The 21262-nt window shown below is 29.3% G+C and overlaps 1 protein-coding gene and 1 long non-coding RNA gene across 3 annotated transcripts in view; one reads left to right on the top strand and one right to left on the bottom strand.

Moving 5' to 3' along the window:
• Positions 1-21262, top strand: part of LOC124951128 — a 64442-nt gene that overhangs the window by 27833 nt on the left and 15347 nt on the right. Inside the window, exons 4-5 of one of the 2 annotated variants that reach the window (XR_007101526.1) lie at positions 14934-15070; positions 15509-15808. This is a non-coding gene — a long non-coding RNA (uncharacterized LOC124951128). Of the gene's footprint in view, positions 1-14933; positions 15071-15508; positions 15809-21262 lie in introns of those variants that run through there. The other variant, XR_007101525.1, reaches the window with a different exon arrangement.
• LOC124951122 lies at positions 7552-15139 on the bottom strand. Its single transcript, XM_047498945.1, has 4 exons — positions 14914-15139; positions 13819-14061; positions 9981-10123; positions 7552-9716 (listed from the first exon to the last, which is right to left on the bottom strand). The coding sequence occupies exons 1-4, from the start codon at positions 14995-14997 to the stop codon at positions 9626-9628; spliced, it is 561 nt and encodes a 186-aa protein (XP_047354901.1). The 5' UTR covers positions 14998-15139; the 3' UTR covers positions 7552-9625.

The following is a 21262-nucleotide window of genomic DNA, read 5'->3' on the forward strand; positions in this document are numbered from 1 at the left end:
TTCTTTAAATTATGTGTAATACGTCTTCTCTTTTATTCTTATTACGAACGGATTCTTTTCGATAATAGAAAAAGGAAAAATGATTATTTAACGTTTCGCGTTCTTTATTACTTTTTTTTTTTTAAATATTTTTTCCAACGAAGAGCAACTTATATGAAAACAATTTGTTCGCACTAAAGCAATGTAATATCATAGTTTTTGAATTTTTATCAATATTAATGGGAAAAAGATAATAAACAGCGACATTTTACTTCGTTGGCGAACAGAAATCTGAAGAAAAATTCGATAATAAGTGACGACTTTTTTAAGATAGTGTATAGAGCGACATCATTAAAAATTTCCTCGTTGTTGCTTCAGTGGTGATAAGGGTTAAGGTTAACAGATTTCAATGAAAGCTACGACGTACGGACTTATCAACTCTTACCTCGTAACCGCAAGACTCGTTTTCTTAAATATGATTACCTAGTCAAAGAGAATTCTAATCTATCTTCGAAATCATTTCAATTTGATCTCTAACGGATATATATATATATATATATATATATATATATATATTCATATTATATACAAATTTCTTGATGGATCATTGAAGAATCTTCTTGGACTTGTAACAAGATTCAAGTTCAAATTAATTTTCGATTTTATTTTTCTTTTCATTCTCTTCACTTTTTCTCCCCATTTGGAAAGTATACTTTTTATTCCATTTACTTATTTATTTATTTATTTTTTTTTTTCACAATGACACTGATAAGAAAAAAGAAAAGATGACAGTTATATGACGTATAAAAAGGCTTCGATTTCACTTGCATTTTTATTTTCTTCTCTTTTCATATGTATAATTATTTTTATTAACTTCGCTTTACAATGTTTTACATGTTACGAACGCGATCGCGGTTATAATCGTTGGAAAAATGTTTTATTGATTAAAATTTATTATCAAAGATGTAATAATTTATATTTAAAATTAGTTAAGAAGTTTTGATCGATTTAAAACGATTTGAGGGATTTTGTGGTTTAGAATGACGTGCATTTTGAAACCTCAAAATTTTCCTGGTAAAAATGGTAAGACAAGTAGGTAGGATGATGATAATCGGAATAGATAGTTGGAATAGTTGTCGCGTATGAGGAGGAGAAGCAATGAACGTCAATCGAAAGGAAACCATCGAGAATTGGGATAGGTTGACTCTTGTCATAGTATAGTATAGTAATAGTATGGCGTTGAAGTGAACGCGGCAAACGGTGAATGTATGAAATTCGAGAGCAAACTACCGGGTCACGGTACTCTTGGTCCACCGCGAAGAAACGCGATTAGAGAGGTCGAGCATAATGACAAGGAGACGAGATCAAGAAGAGGAAATCTGACCGAAATGCGAAACGCATTTCGCGGCTAATGTCCCGTACTCCCTTGGTAATAAGACACTGTAGATACTCTTTTGGTTTATTACTTTGTGCATTCGTTCGTTTTAGATGAGCCTTATTTTTCTTTTTTTTTACCTTCGAAGTTATAGTAAAGTATATTAAAAAACAGAAAAGTGAGATTAATGAAATATTTTGGGTTGGCCAAGTAAGTATGATGTTTGAAGTTTTTATTAAAAAATATAGAATACTTTGTTGTTTATTATTATGAAATATATGTATTAAATCGTTCGTAATAATTAATTTCAGTATTTTCGATGCTAAAACATTTCAATTAACACAATATTGTTATATTATTTATTTAAATATAAAATAACGCAAATTTCAATAATATTAATAACCATTATGGCCCAATATATCGATTTTAATATTTTTCTTCATTTTCTTTTCAATCCTTCAACATATCTCCGTTCTAAAAATAAATCATGAAACATGATTTTTATTAAAAAATAAAAAAAAAGAAAAATTATCCCGATGGTAACACAATATTAAATATTTTTTCTTTTTTACAAGACAAGTTAATGTTAAAAATAAATGTAAACGCATTGCGTTTATTAACGAGCAATAATTCACAATGGCGATGAAAGAGTCCTTGGCTTAAAAACCATTCGTGAGAAATGCGTATCTACATGCATACATTGGCGTTTCGATCGATAACACGAAGGAAATCTAATCACCGGTCACGAGGATCATGACAGTCATGTTGGAAAGATGCCGAAGAAATGAGAATTTGCTTTTCTTTTATTGTGGTCACGTGTGTATAGTCACGTGATCTTTTCAGTATCACTTTTCCCGATCTTTCATCGAATCTCGAATCTTTTTTCTGAATTCTTTTTCTTTTTATTTTGATTGAATGAGAGTCCTTTCTTTCGTTCTTTATGAACTCTGAGTGAAAGCTTAGAATGTTTAATTTTTCTTTCTCTCGTTTATTTTATTTTATTTTATTTTATTTTGTTTTCCTTTTTCTTCTTCCCTTTTTTTTTTTTTCTCAAATTCCAACAAGGGAAAGATAAGATTTTTCACACGCGCGTTGAACTAGCGTTTAGATACTTATATGAGTAACGTTTGATTGAAGTAATATTTTTTTAAAAAACAATCTATCTTTCTCTTTCTCCTTCTCTCTTAAAGACGAAAGGAAATCACGTGCAATTACCTTTTGTATTATTACATTATAATTGAAAGTATCGATATATAGGAAATTATACTATTCAGAGATCTTCTATTGAAAGTTCAGAAATAATCTTTAATGAAAGTTCATAAAAGTGATGTAAATTAAACGTAGACATGAATACATTCCGTATAGTTTTATTCTATAATATTATTATTTAATGCACATAGCGATACATTGTCGAAAAAGCATTACCGATCAATTCGATCAATGCTAAAATCCAAATTGATTAAAATTGAAAGTTACACATTGACACATATATAAACACAACGATATTATACGTATGCATTTAGTTTGAACAAATTTTGTTAAGAGTGCTTACAGTTTGGCAATTTTCAGACATGATTCCTGTTACTTATTTTAACTTGCATCATTGTGATTGAGACTTATATACGCCCCCGCTATGGAGAACTTATAACGTAACCGACATTTGTGTGTATGTGTATCTATATATATATATATATATATATATATGTATATATATATATACATATATATATGCATATATACACATGTATGTACATATGTATGTATACATATATGCAAATATGCATGCATATATGTATGTATATATGTATGCATGCATGCGGATATATATGTATGCATGCATGCATGCAGATATATATATATATATATATGGATGTATCGTGAATATTACATATGTTTATGAGATCATGTGGTATCTATATATTGTAACGTTCATTTACACAAAGAAGAAAAGAAAGAAGAAGAAAGAGATAGATAGATAGATAGATAGATGAATAAATAGAGAGTGAATCAGAGAGAGAGAGAGACAGAGAGAGGGAGAGAGGAAGAGAGAGAGAGAGAGAGAGAGAGAGTGATATGAAGAAAAGAGAGAGGGAAACACAAGAACGTTGCTGGTTCCTTCACTCTTGTAGGGACCGCCCGCCATTGCCGTTCTCGTGGGAAAGGTAATCGGTCTGAAAGAAAGAAAAGTGAGTTGCGGGTGCTTGCTTTGATTTGCTTTACTTTGCTTTGCTTTACTTGCTTGCGCGCGCGCCGACACGGACGCGTGCCCATGCCAAGTCTCCTTCCGATCTACGTTGATCCACAATGTTGATCTCACAGTCAAGATCCGGATTACTTCTCGTTCGCATTTATCGATAATACCTTCTCTTTCGTCTCCCTTGCGTTCCTTTCGCAAGATTCTTTTTGATTCGTCGAAGATCAATCATCGATTATTGAAATTGTTTTATTATTTTATTATTCTTTTCAATTTATTTTATTCCTTTATTTCGTTATTTTTTCCTTTAATAGTAATAAAGGTCGATGTTTTTTCTTTTTTTTTTTTCTTTTTTTTTTTTTTTTTTTTTTTTTTTTATCCTTCGATAATTAAATTTTCATGAAAAGCTTCGCGCGATATATTCGCGTCTTTTCCTTTTCTTTTTTTTTTTTTTTTTTTCTTTTTTCCGTTCTTTTCGAAACTTAGAAAAGTGTTAATGGCAGACTTGCTTCGAACATTTTAATTTTTGATTATGTCAATGAAATCGTTCTCTTTGAGAATCCTTTTGTTTATCTTTTCATAGAAAAAAATTGTTCAATCTTTTGATGTTTTCTTTTTATTTTTATTTGTGAATTACAAATCTGTCGACAGTCAAAAATTTTCATTTGGACAAATCGACATTTGCGAAAACTTTTGAAAGGCGGGTGGGGCATCTTTAGTTTTAGTAGGCATCTTGCTCGGAACACTTTCATTTTCATTCGATGTAGGAAAAAAAAATTCACCACTTCTTTCTCGCTACGTACACGTATAAACGCTTAGAAAGTAAATCCAAGCCGATGTGCTTCCTGCATTTCGTGAAATTAATCATTCAGTGGGATTAATATCGACGTTACTCTTAGACGCCATTAAAATTTCAAGTGTGGTACCTTTAATTTTATTTTTTTTTCTCTCTCTCTCTCTCTCTCTCTTTCTTTTTTTCTTTTTTTACGTTATTGTTATTAATCATTCGAAAAGATAGTGCATTTCATAGTCAGTTGTGATTATATTATCTAGTTAATTTCTTAATTAGTCCAGTTAGAATGGTATTATATTACCTAAAGATTATATTCGATTTAATTAAAAGATCCTTACTGAGTAATACATATTCGATGGATTTTACTACTTTCTTGGAATTTCTCGAGATATCGAATATTGATTTACATGATATGTTTTTCCTGTCTATTTATAAAGCGTATTACGGATAATAACTTGACGATTTTCGAATTTGTATATACCTATACTTATATATATATATATATATATATATATACATATGCATAAATACATATATAAATATAAGCTTACGAGCTAATTAAGGAACGAAATAACTAGCTCGGCAACTCCTTTCTAAAGATCGTTTTAATATAAATATAAAAAAATAAATGTAGTTTCACGGGTTGAATCTTTTTAACATATTGATATTTAATCTTGATTTTGATTATTAGAGGGAATTCTTGGTAATTTTACAAAGAAAAGGAAGATAATCTTGGAGATATTAACTAAGAGGTATCTGCTTCCTTCCCATAATATATATATATATATATATATATATATATATATATATATATATATATATATATCTGCATAAAACGGTTGTTGGACTTCTCCCTTCGAGATTTCTCTTTTGTTTCTTTTCTTTTTTTTTTTTTTTTTAGACATAAGTTATTATTTTAGAATTATTTTATTATATACAGCGAAAGGTATATCTTTTTTTTCATGCAAATTAACAGAACTTTTATATATATATATATACTTTATTTTTTACCTATGTGAGAAAGATAAAAAAAAAAATAAATTCGTAGACATTTCGATACTTGAAACGTTGAAAGATTTTTCCCACGGAAGAAGACAGAGAAAGATAAATATTCCTACTATCTATAACTTATGGCACCTCATTCCTTCACGTTTACATTTCGCCAGGATATTTATCTTTCCCTTTTTGTCTTTCTCTTTTTCTTTGTGATCTATATATCTATGCCTATTCTTAAACTATGCACGACCATGAGATTAGGTGCAATGATATTAGCAACGAGGCGCCACACATCGTAAGCTATACTTATATCTCGAGTATGGTTGACTTCATAAAAAAAGAAAAAAGAGAAAAAAAGTAGACAAGGAAAGAGAAAGAAATATCAATGTAGAAAATCTGCAATGTTTTGTAAGTTATATGATTTAAGTTGCATTCATATAAATATTTATTTATCATACATTTGTTTTAACTTGTAATATAATAATTATTTTTTTTTTGTTTGTTTTATATAATAAATTATATAAATCAAATATTTTGAAATTGTAATATAGTAAATATTCTATCTATTATATAAAATAGTAAATTATTTTTATAATAATAATATAAAACAAAAAATATTATTTTACATTTAACATAAATAGTTTTAGTTTTGTTGTTGATATAGTAAAAATTATATTCCTTCTTTTTTAAATTAATTTTTTGTTTTTGTTTTTGTTTTATAATACATATGTATTATAGAATTTCGCGAAAGTTATTACTTATTTTGAAAAGTAATGGGAATGAAGAAAAACAGGTTTTTATGAGATGAAGAATCTATTTATTTCAAAACAAGTGTCATAAAAAATTAATGATATCTAACATATGTATCTGTTTCTACAGGATGACCATCATATTTCATGTCTACAGAAATCAAAAGCAATAAATTCTTTTTGATATATTAGATCTCCTACAAGTCGATAATTGCAAATCTACTTCAAATTAATTTTCCAATTAATTCGATTCTTTTAATAAATCTTTTTCTTTAAACGTTCATTTCTATTTAGCTGTCATCATGCACAGATATTCGGTTCATTGAAATTTCTTTAATTATTTATCAATAGCATTGTCTCTTTCGGACTTTTTTTCTTTTTTTCTAATGAAATTTCCCTTAAAAATGTTCTCTAATTTTCTCGCATTTCGTATCTTTTATCTTGCACGTTATTACAAAAACTCGTTCATCCACATTCAGCAAAAAGAAAAATTCGATGTCACTGATATAGATAATGATTTTTGAAACATCCTGTATTTGAAACTTGATATATTCACGTTATTGGAAAGCAATCCTCATTACGTTTGATTAAGACAAAGATATTAAAAATCATGAAAAAGGAGAGATAAATCGTTTCTTATTGGCATATTTAACCATTAGATTGGATCGTTTCCATTAATTCGCATAATTCATAGTTACAACGTTCCGACTTGCCCGTATTTCGTATCTATCGTAGAATAGATAAAAATATGTAGTAGGAAACGTTTGCGTTGCGGCTAGCCAGGAAAGTGTTTGCTCCATGCAGTTTGACCTATCTGTCGTCATTTCGCTTCACCATGATTTCAACGTCCTAGAGAAAGGGCACTTCTTATCCAGCTTCGAAAAGACTTTGGGAACTTATATTTATGTACATTAGCATAATTTAGTATGCATACATGTATCATAAACAACACACTGTAGAATTTACGATATTCTGATGTTGAACGCCAAGAGAATGTCCTTTGAATTGATTTTCTTCTGATGGAGAAGTTTTTTCTTTTAATTTGTCTTTTTTTTTTTTTTTTTTTTTTTTTTTTATATTTAACTTGTTCTTTTTAACACTGTTAATTTTCGTCTGATCTAGATTATTATTGATCTAGCATCTTAAGAATCTATTATTAATTTTTTATAACATTTATATTTACATGTGTTTAATTTAAATGTAAAACATTTGACTTAGTTATTTATACTTCGTTAAATTTTATTTCATTTTATTCGCACAAAATTCATCGTCAATTCGTATCTGAAGTTTTACGCATGTTTCTTTTTTATATGACGAATTGTTTTCTTAGAATAATATCATTGTTGTATTAATTAAATGTTATATTATAAAATTATAATCTTTTTATTGTATGACGTGAATTTTTAATATTATTTATTTGTATATATTTAGAATAATATAATGTTATACTAGTGTTAGTTATATTATTATTTTTATATAGAGTATATAATATTTTTTATAGAGACGATAAAAAATTGAATTATACGTCGAATATTAGAAAATTTTTGGGATAAAGTAAATAAAATAGAAAATATTCTTACGAATGTTTCTTCTGATTTTTAAGTATTAACTAGTTTAAATATATTCGAAAATTGATACGAGATTTGTATCGACTTATAAAAAAAAAAAAAAAGAAGAAAAGAAAAGTAACAGAAAAAGAAATTGAAAAAATATTTAGAAGTCGTTTAGATATGTCTACGTTTTATCGGAACTTTTTTTTTTTTAAAAGAGCGAAGAGAAACTTAGAATCGATATATACTCGTGCAGAAATCAAGTTTGATGATGATCCACTTTGGTAGTTATCATTTAAATCTTTTTTCCTTTCTTCCTTCTTTACGTTTTATTTTTGGAAATACTTTACTGCAATACTTTTATATCGTCTTCCCTTTCGAATCTCTATCGTGCTTTTCTTTTTCATTATCCTACTTATTAGTTTCTGGTTTATCTTCCGCCCTTTTTCTCTTTTCAATGATCAGAGAAAGAATGAGAAAGAGAGAGAGGGAGAGAAAAAGAGAGAGAGAGAGAGAGAGAGAGAGAGAGAGAGAGAAAGAGAAAGAGAGAAAAATGATACTTCTTCAGCGAGAATCGAGTTAGAATCATTTCAATTTTCACTTTACCATCTCTCTCTCTCTCTCTCTCTCTCTCTCTCATACACACTCTCTTTATCTTTTTTTATCTCTCTTTCTCTCTTTCTCTCAGTTTACATCTCCTGCTATCGTCTTAGCCTTTCCTTTCCTTTCGACGCAAGAGCTTTCTGACTTTCACGTCCTTCGAGAAAAATTACCCTCACATTGTTGCCCTGAGTCACGAACGAACGAATGCTGATTCACAGCTCGTACCGTGTGAAATTTGACGAGAAACGTTTAAAGATAACGGATCTGTAACAAGATTTTTTTTTATTTTCATTTGATACGTCTATTAGAGATAACGAAAAATCTCTCATGTTAGGGATACATTAATTGTATTTCTTAATTGTTATACATATTTTTTCTTTCTTTCTTTCTTTCTTTCTTTCTTTCTTTTTTCGTTTTGCTTTTCTATCGAATATTATTGTATAGTTTTTAATAATTCTATCGAATATATATTTTTCTTTCTGCTGAGGATTTTTTCAATTTGATTTTATTTTGAAACTATACCGATCATTATAGATCTCATATTCGATATCGTTTCACACTCAACTTAATGTCATTTACTCCCTATTGTATATATATATTATGTATATATATAATATATATTATGTATATGTGCATATAGATATACCTAATTCATAAACAATGAACAGACATCATTTTATTAATAAGCATATCTTCTAATTGAACGAGAGAAACTTGCAAATTTATGGAATTCAATATTCGAATTTTTTTGAGTACATAAAAACTTTCAATTTTTTTTGCGATGGCCAATGTGTTAAGTGATAAAGAAATTTTTCAAAATACGATAAAGAAAAGAGATAGAAATAAATTTGTGAATAATATCTGAACTTTTACATTATCGGTTCTACTTCATTGTTTACAATTTTATTCTTTACTTTCATTTTCTTCAAACGCGTGCTCTTTCGATGAATTTTGAAGCTAGAATAAAAATATATAAAACGTATGGAATATAAAGTAAAATTCGATGGTACTTCGATCGTTATCTAATCGTTAATTCTGCGGAGATTATGTGATTGATCGAAATCTTTCTTTAAGATACAATTTATGTGTTTTACCTTGTAAAAATGCACAAAATAGTTGATAGTTTATTTTATTATTAAATATAAATTCCCAATATTTTGATAAAAGTATCTATACATTAAATATTTAATATATAAATTTTATATACCTATCAAAGTATATGTTTAGAATTTTTATCAAAATTTTTTCCACAACCAATTTCCCAATATAATTTTGGAATGATTATTTGCCAGATATATCAATGATTTTATAATAAATTTTTAATATCATGATCTCCGCAGTATTATAAATAAATTTGATAAAATTTTCATTGATTAAAATTAAAAACTAAAGCACTACGATGCGATTTAATCTCTGCCTGATAGCATCTTTTTCTTCTTTCGACACATACGGATTCGTCAATGGATCTGAATTTAATCTGAAATAAAAGAAAAAAAAACAAAATAATTTTTATTATATACGTCATATTAAAAATTATACAATAAGAAGAAAATAATGTTTATATTATGCTATAACGTGATAAATACGTAATCATAAGAAAGATAAAAAAATGATTGAATTGAAAGAAAAAAGGAGAGAAAATAAAATAAATAGAAAGTCAACGTAACTCAATTATTGTTTCGATGTCTTGTAAGTTTACAATACTCGTTTCTTTCTCTCAATGATTTAATTAATTAATTACCTGTAATATTGTGGTGCTAAAGCACAATTCACGTTGTACCACCAATCACAAGCAAAGTCTTGCTGATTAAAAAGAGTTCCATTAGTGCAAAGAAACGAGGCACCTTGCTGACCTTCTCTGCCATCGTGACATATGTGATACGCCTGAAAAATAAAAAAATTGAAATGTCGAATAATGATAGGATAAGTATTGTAAGTTATACTTAAGATCATAAGTACGTAATTTAAGAAAAAAAAAAAGAATGTTTTTTATTAACAATTATTATGAATAATATAACTAATATATTAAGGTATACTTAATTATAACTATTAAGTTATAATTAAGATTAAAAGCGCATAATTAAAAAGAAATTATATTATTTACAATAAGAGTAATTAGAGGAAGATTGTACTTATGATTAGAAGTGTATAATTGGACAAATTTTTCAATTATGATTATTTTTCAATAATGATTAGAATAATTAGAAAAAAAAAAAAGTTTATTTCGTACGAGTAAAAAGTTCAAAATGGAAATGAAAAATTTTTAAGTAAAATGAAATAAAATAAAATAAAATAAAATAAAATAAAATTTAATTAAAAGATTTTATATATGTTTGTGTGTATGTATATTTATGTATGTATGTATGTATGTATGTATGTATGTATGTATGTATATAAAATCTTTTAGAAAATTCATTTAGAAAAATGAGAATATATATAATTGTCTTTTTTTAACAATAGAAAGAAAAGCGTATAAAAATGGTGACATACGTAATATTATTTCAAAGAACCTTAGTGAGGAGTCTTGAGAAAAGTAAACGAGGAGAGAAAACTAGTGACATTCTTCGCGAAGAAAGTTTGCGACGTCGCGGAAAGTAAAATCACGATGCATGACCGTAAAATACATACATGCATTTCTACGTACGTTTGAATCATGTTAGAGTTATAACATAGTTTCTTATAAAATTTTATCGCAAAATAAAAGAGAGAGAGGGAGAGAGAGAGAGAGAGAGAGAGAGAGAGAGATCAATTCGAACTATTACTTATATATCAATGGATTATCTATGTCGTTTTTGAAATTTTATTAAGCCTTGGCGAAATATGTTTGAATATTGAAAATGAATATTTTCGTTAATGATTGAGACAATTAAAAATGAAGCATTAAATGAATAAGAAGAAAAAAAAAAAATGACGAAGGAACAAATAATTTTACACGAAGGAAAGAAAAAAGGTAGAAAAAAAATTTGTCACTTTTTGATCGATATCTTCATTTTTTTTTTTTTTTAAATTCTCTTGCGTAACATTTAATTGAGCGTTAACATTTCAATTAAAACAATTAGAAAAAAAAAAAAATGAAAGAGGAGAAGTTTTTGAGAAAAGATAAAAAGAAAGAAATAGAAGAGAAGTTTTCTTTAAATAAGAATAAGTGAAAAAATGTTATTTTTTAAATGAAAATTAAAAAAAAAAAAAAATGAAAAAAAAAGGAAAAGGAAATTGGATACATTCTCAAAGGTATTACGTATAAAAATGATTTCTCAAGTAACATATATAATCGTTAAAAGTATAACGTCCGTGTCATGTTGTAAGTCGTAAGTCGCATCGAAGAGAGTTTCCTGGGTCCTTCATTAACTGAATTAACATCGAGGATTGTTATCCCACTATAAGAAATAAGCTACACCCTAAAATACTGTTGCCTCATAATTACACGCTCTGTTTATTCAATTATTCTCTGAGTTCACGATGCAATAATAACGAGAAGGGATAAGAATTTCGGTGCAAGCCATGAATTGGAAAGTAATTTTGAGAGGTCTCTAACGTTGTCGATAAATATCGCGAAAGTTATTTACCCTTTGGGCAAATATTTTTTTTTTCTCCTTTTTTTTTTTTTCTTCTTTTTTTTACTTTCTTTTCGATCGATACCAATGTGAGATAACGTTCTTCATCTTTCTTTCTTCTTTTTTTTTTTCTTCTCCTTTTAAGTTTATTATTAAAGACTAGCTGTCGAAAGTTCTTCGATCGGCGGACAATAAAAGAGAGATATACTTTCCCTGAAAGAGAATTGCATAACAAAACTCGACGCAATATTGTGGATTCGTATCAGCGTCGAATGTAGAAATTACATTTTTTTTTTTCAAGAGGTTCTATCTAATATTTTTTATTTTCTCATTGTTGCTGAAGGATTAACTGAAAGAAATACAAAAATATCTATCGCATTAATGTTCAATGATATCAATGAAAATCGTTCATTTTTTGATAAAATGAAAAAAAGAAAAGAAACGAAAAAAAAAAAAGGAAAATAATTGTAAGTAATAATTTGTCAGTAATTTTCTTAAAACTCTGTGAATAGCAAAAATGGAGAGATAAAAAAATCGTTCACGTACGATCGTAATAAATAATTTATCACAGCACTGTATGTGTATGTGTGTTTCCGCCGGAAGTTTCTGATGTTGCCTTGAAGCTTGTATAATTCTTCTTAGCCGTTCTCTCTCGCAAAATAAAACGTTTTGCCTTTTTTTTTTTTTTTTTTCGCACGATCCTTTCTCACATTCGAGACCTTTCACGTAACAATTATTCGAAATTTTTTTTTTCCTTTCAATTTAAATTGACAATTAAATAAACATTAATTTTTTGGATATGAAATATGAATTAATATTATGACAGAAAAAAAAAGATGGGAGTGAATTTACGAAAAATATACGAAATAAAGTGAAAAGAAATCTTTTAGAAAAATTACGTGTCTTCGAAATTGCATGACTTCACGTACAAGAATTGAAATATCTTCTTCTTCTTTTTTTTTTTTTTTTTTTTTTTTTTTTTTGTAACGAAATGAAATGAAAAATATTATTGATTATTGATGTCAAATGTGCTTCAATAAAAAAAAAAAAAAACAAAAAGAAAATAAATAAATAAATAAGTAAAAATATTTTTAATCGAGCAAAGAATTATACGAGTTACCTATTGAATAGAACAGTATAATCAAGTAATTCGAACTCAATTAAAGATTTCTTAATTAACATTCTCCCGTTTTTCGACCTATTGCGATATCTAAGTAATTTTCTTCGTTAAATTACCAAGATAATTACCAATTCGTAACTTCTCGAAGTTCCTGCTTTATATATAGAAATAAACGAAAATTTGTCAATTAAATATAATAATATAAGATATATAATCGTATACGCGATCTTATATTTGCCAGATCAATCTTAGATCAATGTTAGACTACATAGAGATCTCTAAGATAATACACGTTAAAAAGTAATAGTGTATAGTTTAAGATATTCGCATGGTATGGACTTTCATTGACGAAGTCCTTGATTCAGGACGTCCTTTCCAGTTTATTAATGTTGGAAAATTCAATCTCTAAGCTCGCGGAAGGATTGCAACATGGTTGAAATATTTCAAACGTTCAGGCGAACGCTCTCTTTTTACATTCTTATAGCGAAATTAATGATTGTATTTTTGAATCTATAGAAAAAAATATTTTTATACAAATTACTTTGAATAGTTATAAATTAAAAAATTTTTTATGATTACGATTTTCATTGTTTTCTAATGTTTTCTTTTCTTTTTTCTCTTTGACAGTAGTTATTGACAGTAATAATTAAAAATTTGTTTAGTGACAAAATCACGTTTAGAATTTGTGCGATCACAGTCGTACGATTATTTTTTATATTTTTTATTATTATCATCTTTTCATTTATTTTGTTTTGTTTTTTTTTTTTTTTTTTTTATTCTTTTTATATTTTAAAACAAAGAAAAAACAAAAATCGTTGGACAGACTGAAAGTTGCTATGCGGAATAAGTATAATTTTTATTGATAAAAAAAGATAATTCATAAAGTCATATAATGGTTGATTTACCTGACAACCAGTCTCTACATTCGCGTACATTCCTGGTACATGGGGTACGTGAGCACAAGAAAAACTGGTCTTTGGAACGCTGTGATAAATCGGATAGTCCACTCCAGGAATACCGGGTATCTTACTGAGATCTTGTTGATCCTTCTTCGGGAATTCTGGAACTACGATTGGCCTTTGGAACTTCACCACAGGCTGGAAATTCTGATAGCCATCGTCGTAATAGTCGAAATTCGCTGCACGTTTCTATGAAAAAAATATCATCATCATCATCATCATCATCATCATCATCATCATCATCATCATCATCATTAATAATAGTAACCCACATAAATCGTTCAATGTAAGATTTAATTATTTTCTTTACTCGTTCTAAAGAATCAAAAAAAAAAGAAAAAAAAAAACAAACAAAAAAAAGAAAAAAAAATAATAATAATAAAAATAAAAAAAAGAATTAGTGTCCAGTCAAGAAGTGTGACAGAGATAGATAATTCTTAGCCCTCATTAAGTCCAAGGTAAGGTCGTTTTTCGTTATAATTGTCATCGATATTTTATCTTGTCGATTCGAACGATTAAGTTTGATCTGGGTATACTATAATATCTGTGAAATTATAAGACGATGATAAATGATCTATAAGTACCATGATTTCACAATTATCATCATCATTATCATCATCATCATTATTATTATTACTTTTTTTCTTCTTTCACATTCAAAGAAAGAGACAGAAAAAAAGAAGGAAAAGAAAGAAAATTCATAGAAGAACGTCGACGTAAAAAAGATGTCCTGCAAACGGACCAATTATAGTTGTTCGTGAAATACGAATTTCATGCGAATTATACTCATTAGCCTCTCACCGGATGGTTTCTTCGCGATCATAAATATATTTTCATGGAATGCAACAGCGGTTTTTACGTTCACTGTGACTGTGCAATTTTACTTGTTGAACTGTATGATGGGACAACAACAACAACAAGGATGGTTAGATGAATTAGGCCTTTTTCTTTCTTTCTTTCTCTTTTTTTCCTTCTATTTCTTTTTTCTTGTTTTATTATTATTTCTTTTTTTGTTTTTTTTTGGTTTTTTGTATTATTTACCTGCTGAACGATGCCGCTAGTAACGATGACTACCGCGAGGGTGGCGAAAAGAAGAGCAGCAAGGACACCGTGACTACTTGGCATGTCCGCACCGGGTTTGATGATAAACGAAACTAGTCCAGCTTCCGTTGAACCGCGAGAGAGAACAGTTTGCCAGGTGTGTAAGAAATTATGTCACAGTTTGAGGGAGAGAAAGTCTGTCTGTTCTGTAACACGAGTTCAGAAACGTACTCCTTCCCTTCTATATCCATTTTATCCCCTTCTCCCTATACTTCTTTATATACCTGTGTATGTAGGTATATGTATATAAACGTATGTATGTAGCTGAAACCAACGTAAAATAATTCGAACAGGGCCGCAACTAATATTTCGTTCTTCTTACTTTATTTTATTTCGTAATATTTATTTGTAACTATTTAATCGTTGTATTAAATTAATCGATCGAATTAATGGAATTAGATTAGATTTTTTTGATTCACAAAAAAGGAAAAAGAAATTATTTCGAAATTTACTCGTTTTGTATTCTCTTTTTTTTTTTTGTTTTTTTCTTTTTAGAGATTAGAATTTCGTTATTCTATTTTTTTTTTTCCTTTAGAAATAGGATCGTGCCTGAAGTTCTCCTGCCAACGCTGTTAAATATTATAATGCAATTCTAACGTAATAGTTCGAGCGAAAAAGATATAATTTCATAGCATTCTCTACCAATGTAATGCGGATGTTTAGAGAGTTTAGGACCTGTTATTCCGACACTCGCCGCTACATTATCAAAATGGTGTAGTTGGGAGAAGTATTACAGTATAATAAGTTAATTTGCGAGGTTAATCATCTAGTTTCTTTTCATACATTTTTTTTTGGTTTGATATACAATAATAATAAAGAGAATGTTTAAATTTTATTTTTTGACTAAGGTAAATGAAAAAGAACGTTAGTTTTATATTACTATACATTTTGTAGAATAAATTATTTTATTTGAAAAAATTAAACATTATTATACTTGATAATAAATAGGAACATTTGATTTTTTTTTATTTAGGTGTATTTAAAATTCCAAGCATATATATATATAAATACACCTTAAATTGATCCAATATTATGCAAGGCTGTATTTCGTAAAATCATTTTACAGGATCGCTGAATGGATAATAGAGAAATCTGTTATACCGATTTTAGATAATTAATTATTTTTTTTAATTAAATATCTTAAGAAATTTTTCTAAGAAATTATATTGATCAGTGTGCTACTACTTCTTAGAATTTATATATTTTAGTAATATTCTAAACTATACGCTAGTCTTCTTATTTCTCACTTTATTTCAGTCCATTACTTTTCCGTTTCTTAGAATAGCATACAACCGAAGTGTGTAAAGTCAGTGTTAGTGTATCATTTTTTATGATCCTACGACAGGAAGATGTTTATTGAACAATATACATATACATATATATATATATATATATATATATATATATATATATATATATATATATAGATATCTTTCTTACAATACAAATATCGATAAATTCTGCATGCATGTAAATACGCATATAATTAATTTTTTACTCTATTAATATCGATCTAATATTTTTCAACATTCCGAATAACATACAAATGAAGAAAACTACGTAATACGCTAGAAGTAATATTTGAAACGCAATCATCCTCCATCACACACACACGTAAGTCAATCAGTTTTTAAGTAAATACGATGATATAAATGTACTCTAATAGAGTGTATGAGAAAATGAGAGAAAAGGATAGTATTAAGATATAAATAATACTTCGAAAATAGAAAATAAATATATATAAATAGATAAGAGAGCTGGAGGAAGCAACGAAAGTTGAAGTAACTCTGCACGATGCTGAAACAATAGTCCGCTTCATCTCATGTATCCTACCTAATGGTTATAAATTACAATTAATAAGAATATATTAATAACATAACTAAAAACATAAAAACATAATTAAAAAGAAATAACATAATAAAAATCTGAAAAGAAATAACTTTTGAAGTATTATTAGCTATATAAAATGAAAATAAGTTAATGTGTAGTTGGAATTAGTTTGAAAAGATATTGGAAAAGTAATACAATATGCAGCCATTCGCTCGGTAATACTTGCATTTAAAAATTTACAATTAAACTTTGCAAGTAATACCGACCCAGGTCTCACTACGTGGAAGTTGCTGCATTTGGAGACCCACGAGCTAACGCTGACTCTACTCTAAAATCCGCGTTCCGCGATACCGATCCGCGATACCTTTCCGCTTCAATGCATTGGCTTCTTAACTAACAGGGTATGCGTAGCTTTAGCTACATCACACCTCTTACAGATAGCTCCACCATTTGCACCGTCCGCTTCAGACATAACGAATTTATTAAGCACATCCGAATTCGTGCTTTCCGAATTTCGAACAAACAAAGCGCACTCCTTAGAAATACTAATCGCGTCGCGACACTCACGTGTGTGTTATAATTACGTAGATTCTACTGTTAAACCGAAATTCGCGAAGTACCCCCATCGGAATGTCGAAGAAATCAAACGAAGTCCACGGTAGGACCTTTAATCGCGCCCGAACACCCACGCTAGTGTTAGAAAAACGGTGATTCTACTCTACAATTCGCGTTTTCGATTCGAACAATCAAACGTAATATAATCGCGCCCGAGAACACTCACGCCTGTGCCCGCCGACACGCGCGCCAATGTTCTTCCTATCCTTCCCGTATTCGCGCGTAAAAATCGATGAAGAATCCTGCCATGCGATGTATCATCCGGCCGCAGATGAACCTATCCCTCGGTGATCTATCCTGAAAAAGAAGAAGCTAAGGGGAAAATAAAAGAACAAAAAAATATATAAAACAAAATAATATATACATACATATATAAAATACAAATAGAAAATAAATATATATAAATAGATAAGAGACCTAGAAAAAAAAACGAAAAGAGAAGCAGCATGCGCCATTCCATGGTCCTACCTAAAACTTATAAATCATAATTAATAACATAATCAAAAACATAATTAAAAGTATAAGCATATAATTAAACACATTATTAAATACATAATTAGAAAGAAACAACATAAATGAATATTAAGAATACATAATTAAAAGGAAATAACATATTAATAACATAATTGAAAACATAATTAAAAATGAAAAATATGAGATAGAAACGAGAGCCGGAGAAAGAAAAGAGAGCCCCAGAAAGAGAAGAATAGAGAGCCCCAGAAAGAGAAGAATAGAGAGCCCCAGAAAGAGAAGAATAGAAAGTCCCAAAAAGATCAGACAAGAGAAACAGCTTTATATGATGCTGAGACAGCAACCCGCACAGAAGCCCTCGCCCACAGGCCCCTCCCATGGGTCCCACCCGAAATACACAAAGGATAATTAATTAAAGTAAATAAGAATAAATAGAAATGACAGCGGACATAAAAGAGAGATAGAAAAATTTCCTTTTCGTTTCTCCGAGAAATTATTGTACAATATATTTCTGTTAAATTTCTTCTTTTGAAGTATTATTAACGATATAAAATGGATATGTGTTAATGTTTAGTTAATTAGAATTAGTTTGAAAAGATATTGAAAAAGTAATATAATATGCAGCCATTCGCTCGGTAATACTTGCATTTAAGAATTTACAATTAGTCTTTGCAAGTATTAACGATCCAGGTCTCACCACGTGGAGGTTGCTGCATGTGGAGACCCACGGGCTAACGGTGATTCTAATTTACTCTAAAATCCGCGTTCCGCGATACCGATCCTTTATGCCTTCCGCTTCGGACATCTAGGGCGACTTAGCTAACAGGAGGTATATAGCCTTAGCTATAGGGACCCCACTTACAGAGAGCTTTACCGTTCGACACACTCGCCTCGGGCATAACGGATTATTATGCACATCTGAATTCGTGCTTCCGAATATCGAACAATCAAAGCGCATTAATCGCGTTCACGACACTCACGTGTATTATAATTACGTAGATCCTACTGTTCTATCCAAATTCGCGAAGTAATCTAATAGAAATGTTGAAGAAATATAACGAAGCCTCGGTAGGACTTTTAATCGCGCATACGAACATTTACGTGTGTGTTAGAATAACGGTGACTCTAAGTTGAAATCCAAAGTGACATGAGTTAACTGGTATTATGACTCTCGATGATATTTGCTCGAGGGATTTTCCCCCGTTTACAAATAACATGATCGTCATAATGTCGATCAGCTACATGTACTGCACTACTAGGTGACACCGTTCGCGCACCCCGAATTTCAACACTAAACGGAAGTCCATGATAGGACTTTTAATCGCGCCCGGACACCCACGCAAGTGTTCGAAAAACGGTGACTCTACTCTAAATAAACTAATCGAATATTCGAGCAAACAAAACGAAGTCCCCGGTAGGACTTTTAATCGCGCACGCGAACACTCACGTGAGTGTTAGAATAACGGTGACTCTAAGTTGAAATCCAAAGTGACATAAGTTAACCGGTATTAAGACTTTCGATGTTATTTGGGCGAAGGATTTTCCCCCGCTTACAAATAAGAGAATCATCGTAACATCGGCTAGCTACATGTACAGCACTACAAGGCAAGCCGTTCGCGCACCCCGAATTTCAACACTAAACGGAAGTCCATGATAGGACTTTAATCGCGCCCGGACACCCACGCAAGTGTTCGGAAAACGGTGACTCTACTCTAAAAAAACGCGTTCGCGGAGTAATCTAATCGAATATTCGAGCAAATGAAACGAAGTCCCCGGTAGGACTTTTAAGTCGCGCCCGCGTACATTCACGTGAGTATTAGAAAAACGGTGACTCTACTCTAAATTCGCGTTTTCGATTCGAACAATCAAACGAAGTTTAATCGCGCCCGAGAACACCCACGCTTGTGCACGCCGACACGCGCGTCAGTGTTCTACCTATCCTTCCCGTATTCGCGTGTAAAAATCGATGATGAATCCAACCATGCTACGAGGATGCATCCGAACGTAGATGAGTCTATCTCTCGATGATCTATCCTGGAAAAGAAAAAGATATGGTGAAAGCAAGAGAAAGAAGAAAGAAAGAAAATAGAAGATAATATGTACATAGAATATAAATAGAAAATAAATAAAATAGAAAATAAATAAAATAGAAAATAAATATATATAAATAGATAAGAGAGCTGGAAGAAGGAACGAAAGTATAAGCAGCACTGGACGATGTTGAAACAGCAGCCAGTATCATCGCATGGGTCCCACCTAAAACATAAATCATAATTAATAAGAATGCATTAATAATATAACTAAAAACATAAAAACATAATTAAAAAGAGATACCATAAATAAATATTAAAACAACATAATTAAAAAGAAATAACATTATTAAATTCTGAAAAGACATAATAAAAAGAAATAACATATTAATAACATAATTAAAAACATAATTAAAGAAGAAAAATACGAGTAATAAAAGAAACGTGCTGAAAGATAAGAAAATAGAAGTAGCTGTGCATGCTGCTGAAACAACAGTCCGCTTCATCTCATGGGTCCTACCTAAAGCTTATAAATTAAAATTAATAAGAATATATTAATAACAAACCTAAAAACATAAAAACATAATTAAAAAGAAATAACATAAATAAATACTAAAATAACATAATAAAAAGAAATAACATAATAAAAACCTGAAAAGACATAATGAAAAGAAATAACATATTAATAACATAATTAAACAGAAATAACATAATAAAAATCTGAAGGCATAATTAAAAAGAAATAACATAATAAAAACCTGAAAAGACATAATGAAAAGAAATAACATATTAATAACATAATTAAAAAGAAATAACATAATAAAAATCTGAAAAGACATAATGAAAAGAAATAACATATTAATAACATAATTAAAAACATAATTAAAGAAGAAAAATATTAGAAAAGAAAGCTGCAGAAAGATAAGAAAATAGAAGCAGCTCTACACGATGCTGAGACAGCAACCCGCACAGAGGCCCACACCCATGTCCCCTCCCATGGGTCCCACCCGAGATTAATAAATCATAATTAATAAGAATAAATAAGAATAAAAAATATGAGATAGAAAAGAGAGCCCCAAAAAGAGAAGAAAAGAGAAGCAACTCTATAAGATGTTAAGACAGCAACCCGCACAGAGGCCCACACCCATGGGCCCCTCCCATGGGTCCCACCCGATATATATAAAGAATAATTAATGATAGAAAATAAGAAAAAATAGAAATGACATCGGACATTAAAGTGTGAAAAAAAATTTTCTTTTCATTTCTCTGAGAAATTATTGTGCAATAAAATTTTGCCACATTTCTTGTCTTGAAGTATTATTAGCGATATAAAATGGAAAAAT

The sequence above is a fragment of the Vespa velutina genome, chromosome 8, assembly GCF_912470025.1.
Source record: "Vespa velutina chromosome 8, iVesVel2.1, whole genome shotgun sequence".
NCBI classification, from domain to species: Eukaryota; Metazoa; Arthropoda; class Insecta; order Hymenoptera; family Vespidae; genus Vespa; species Vespa velutina.

Excerpts from the sequence above, each read along its gene's own strand:
- LOC124951122 (XM_047498945.1), bottom strand. The coding sequence starts at position 14,997 with ATGCCAAGTAGTCACGGTGTCCTTGCTGCTCTTCTTTTCGCCACCCTC. Across the intron at positions 10,124-13,818 it reads ATGTAGAGACTGGTTGTCAG|GCGTATCACATATGTCACGA; the intron begins GTAAATCAACCA and ends TTTATTTTTCAG. Across the intron at positions 9,717-9,980 it reads TTAGCACCACAATATTACAG|ATTAAATTCAGATCCATTGA; the intron begins GTAATTAATTAA and ends CTTTTATTTCAG.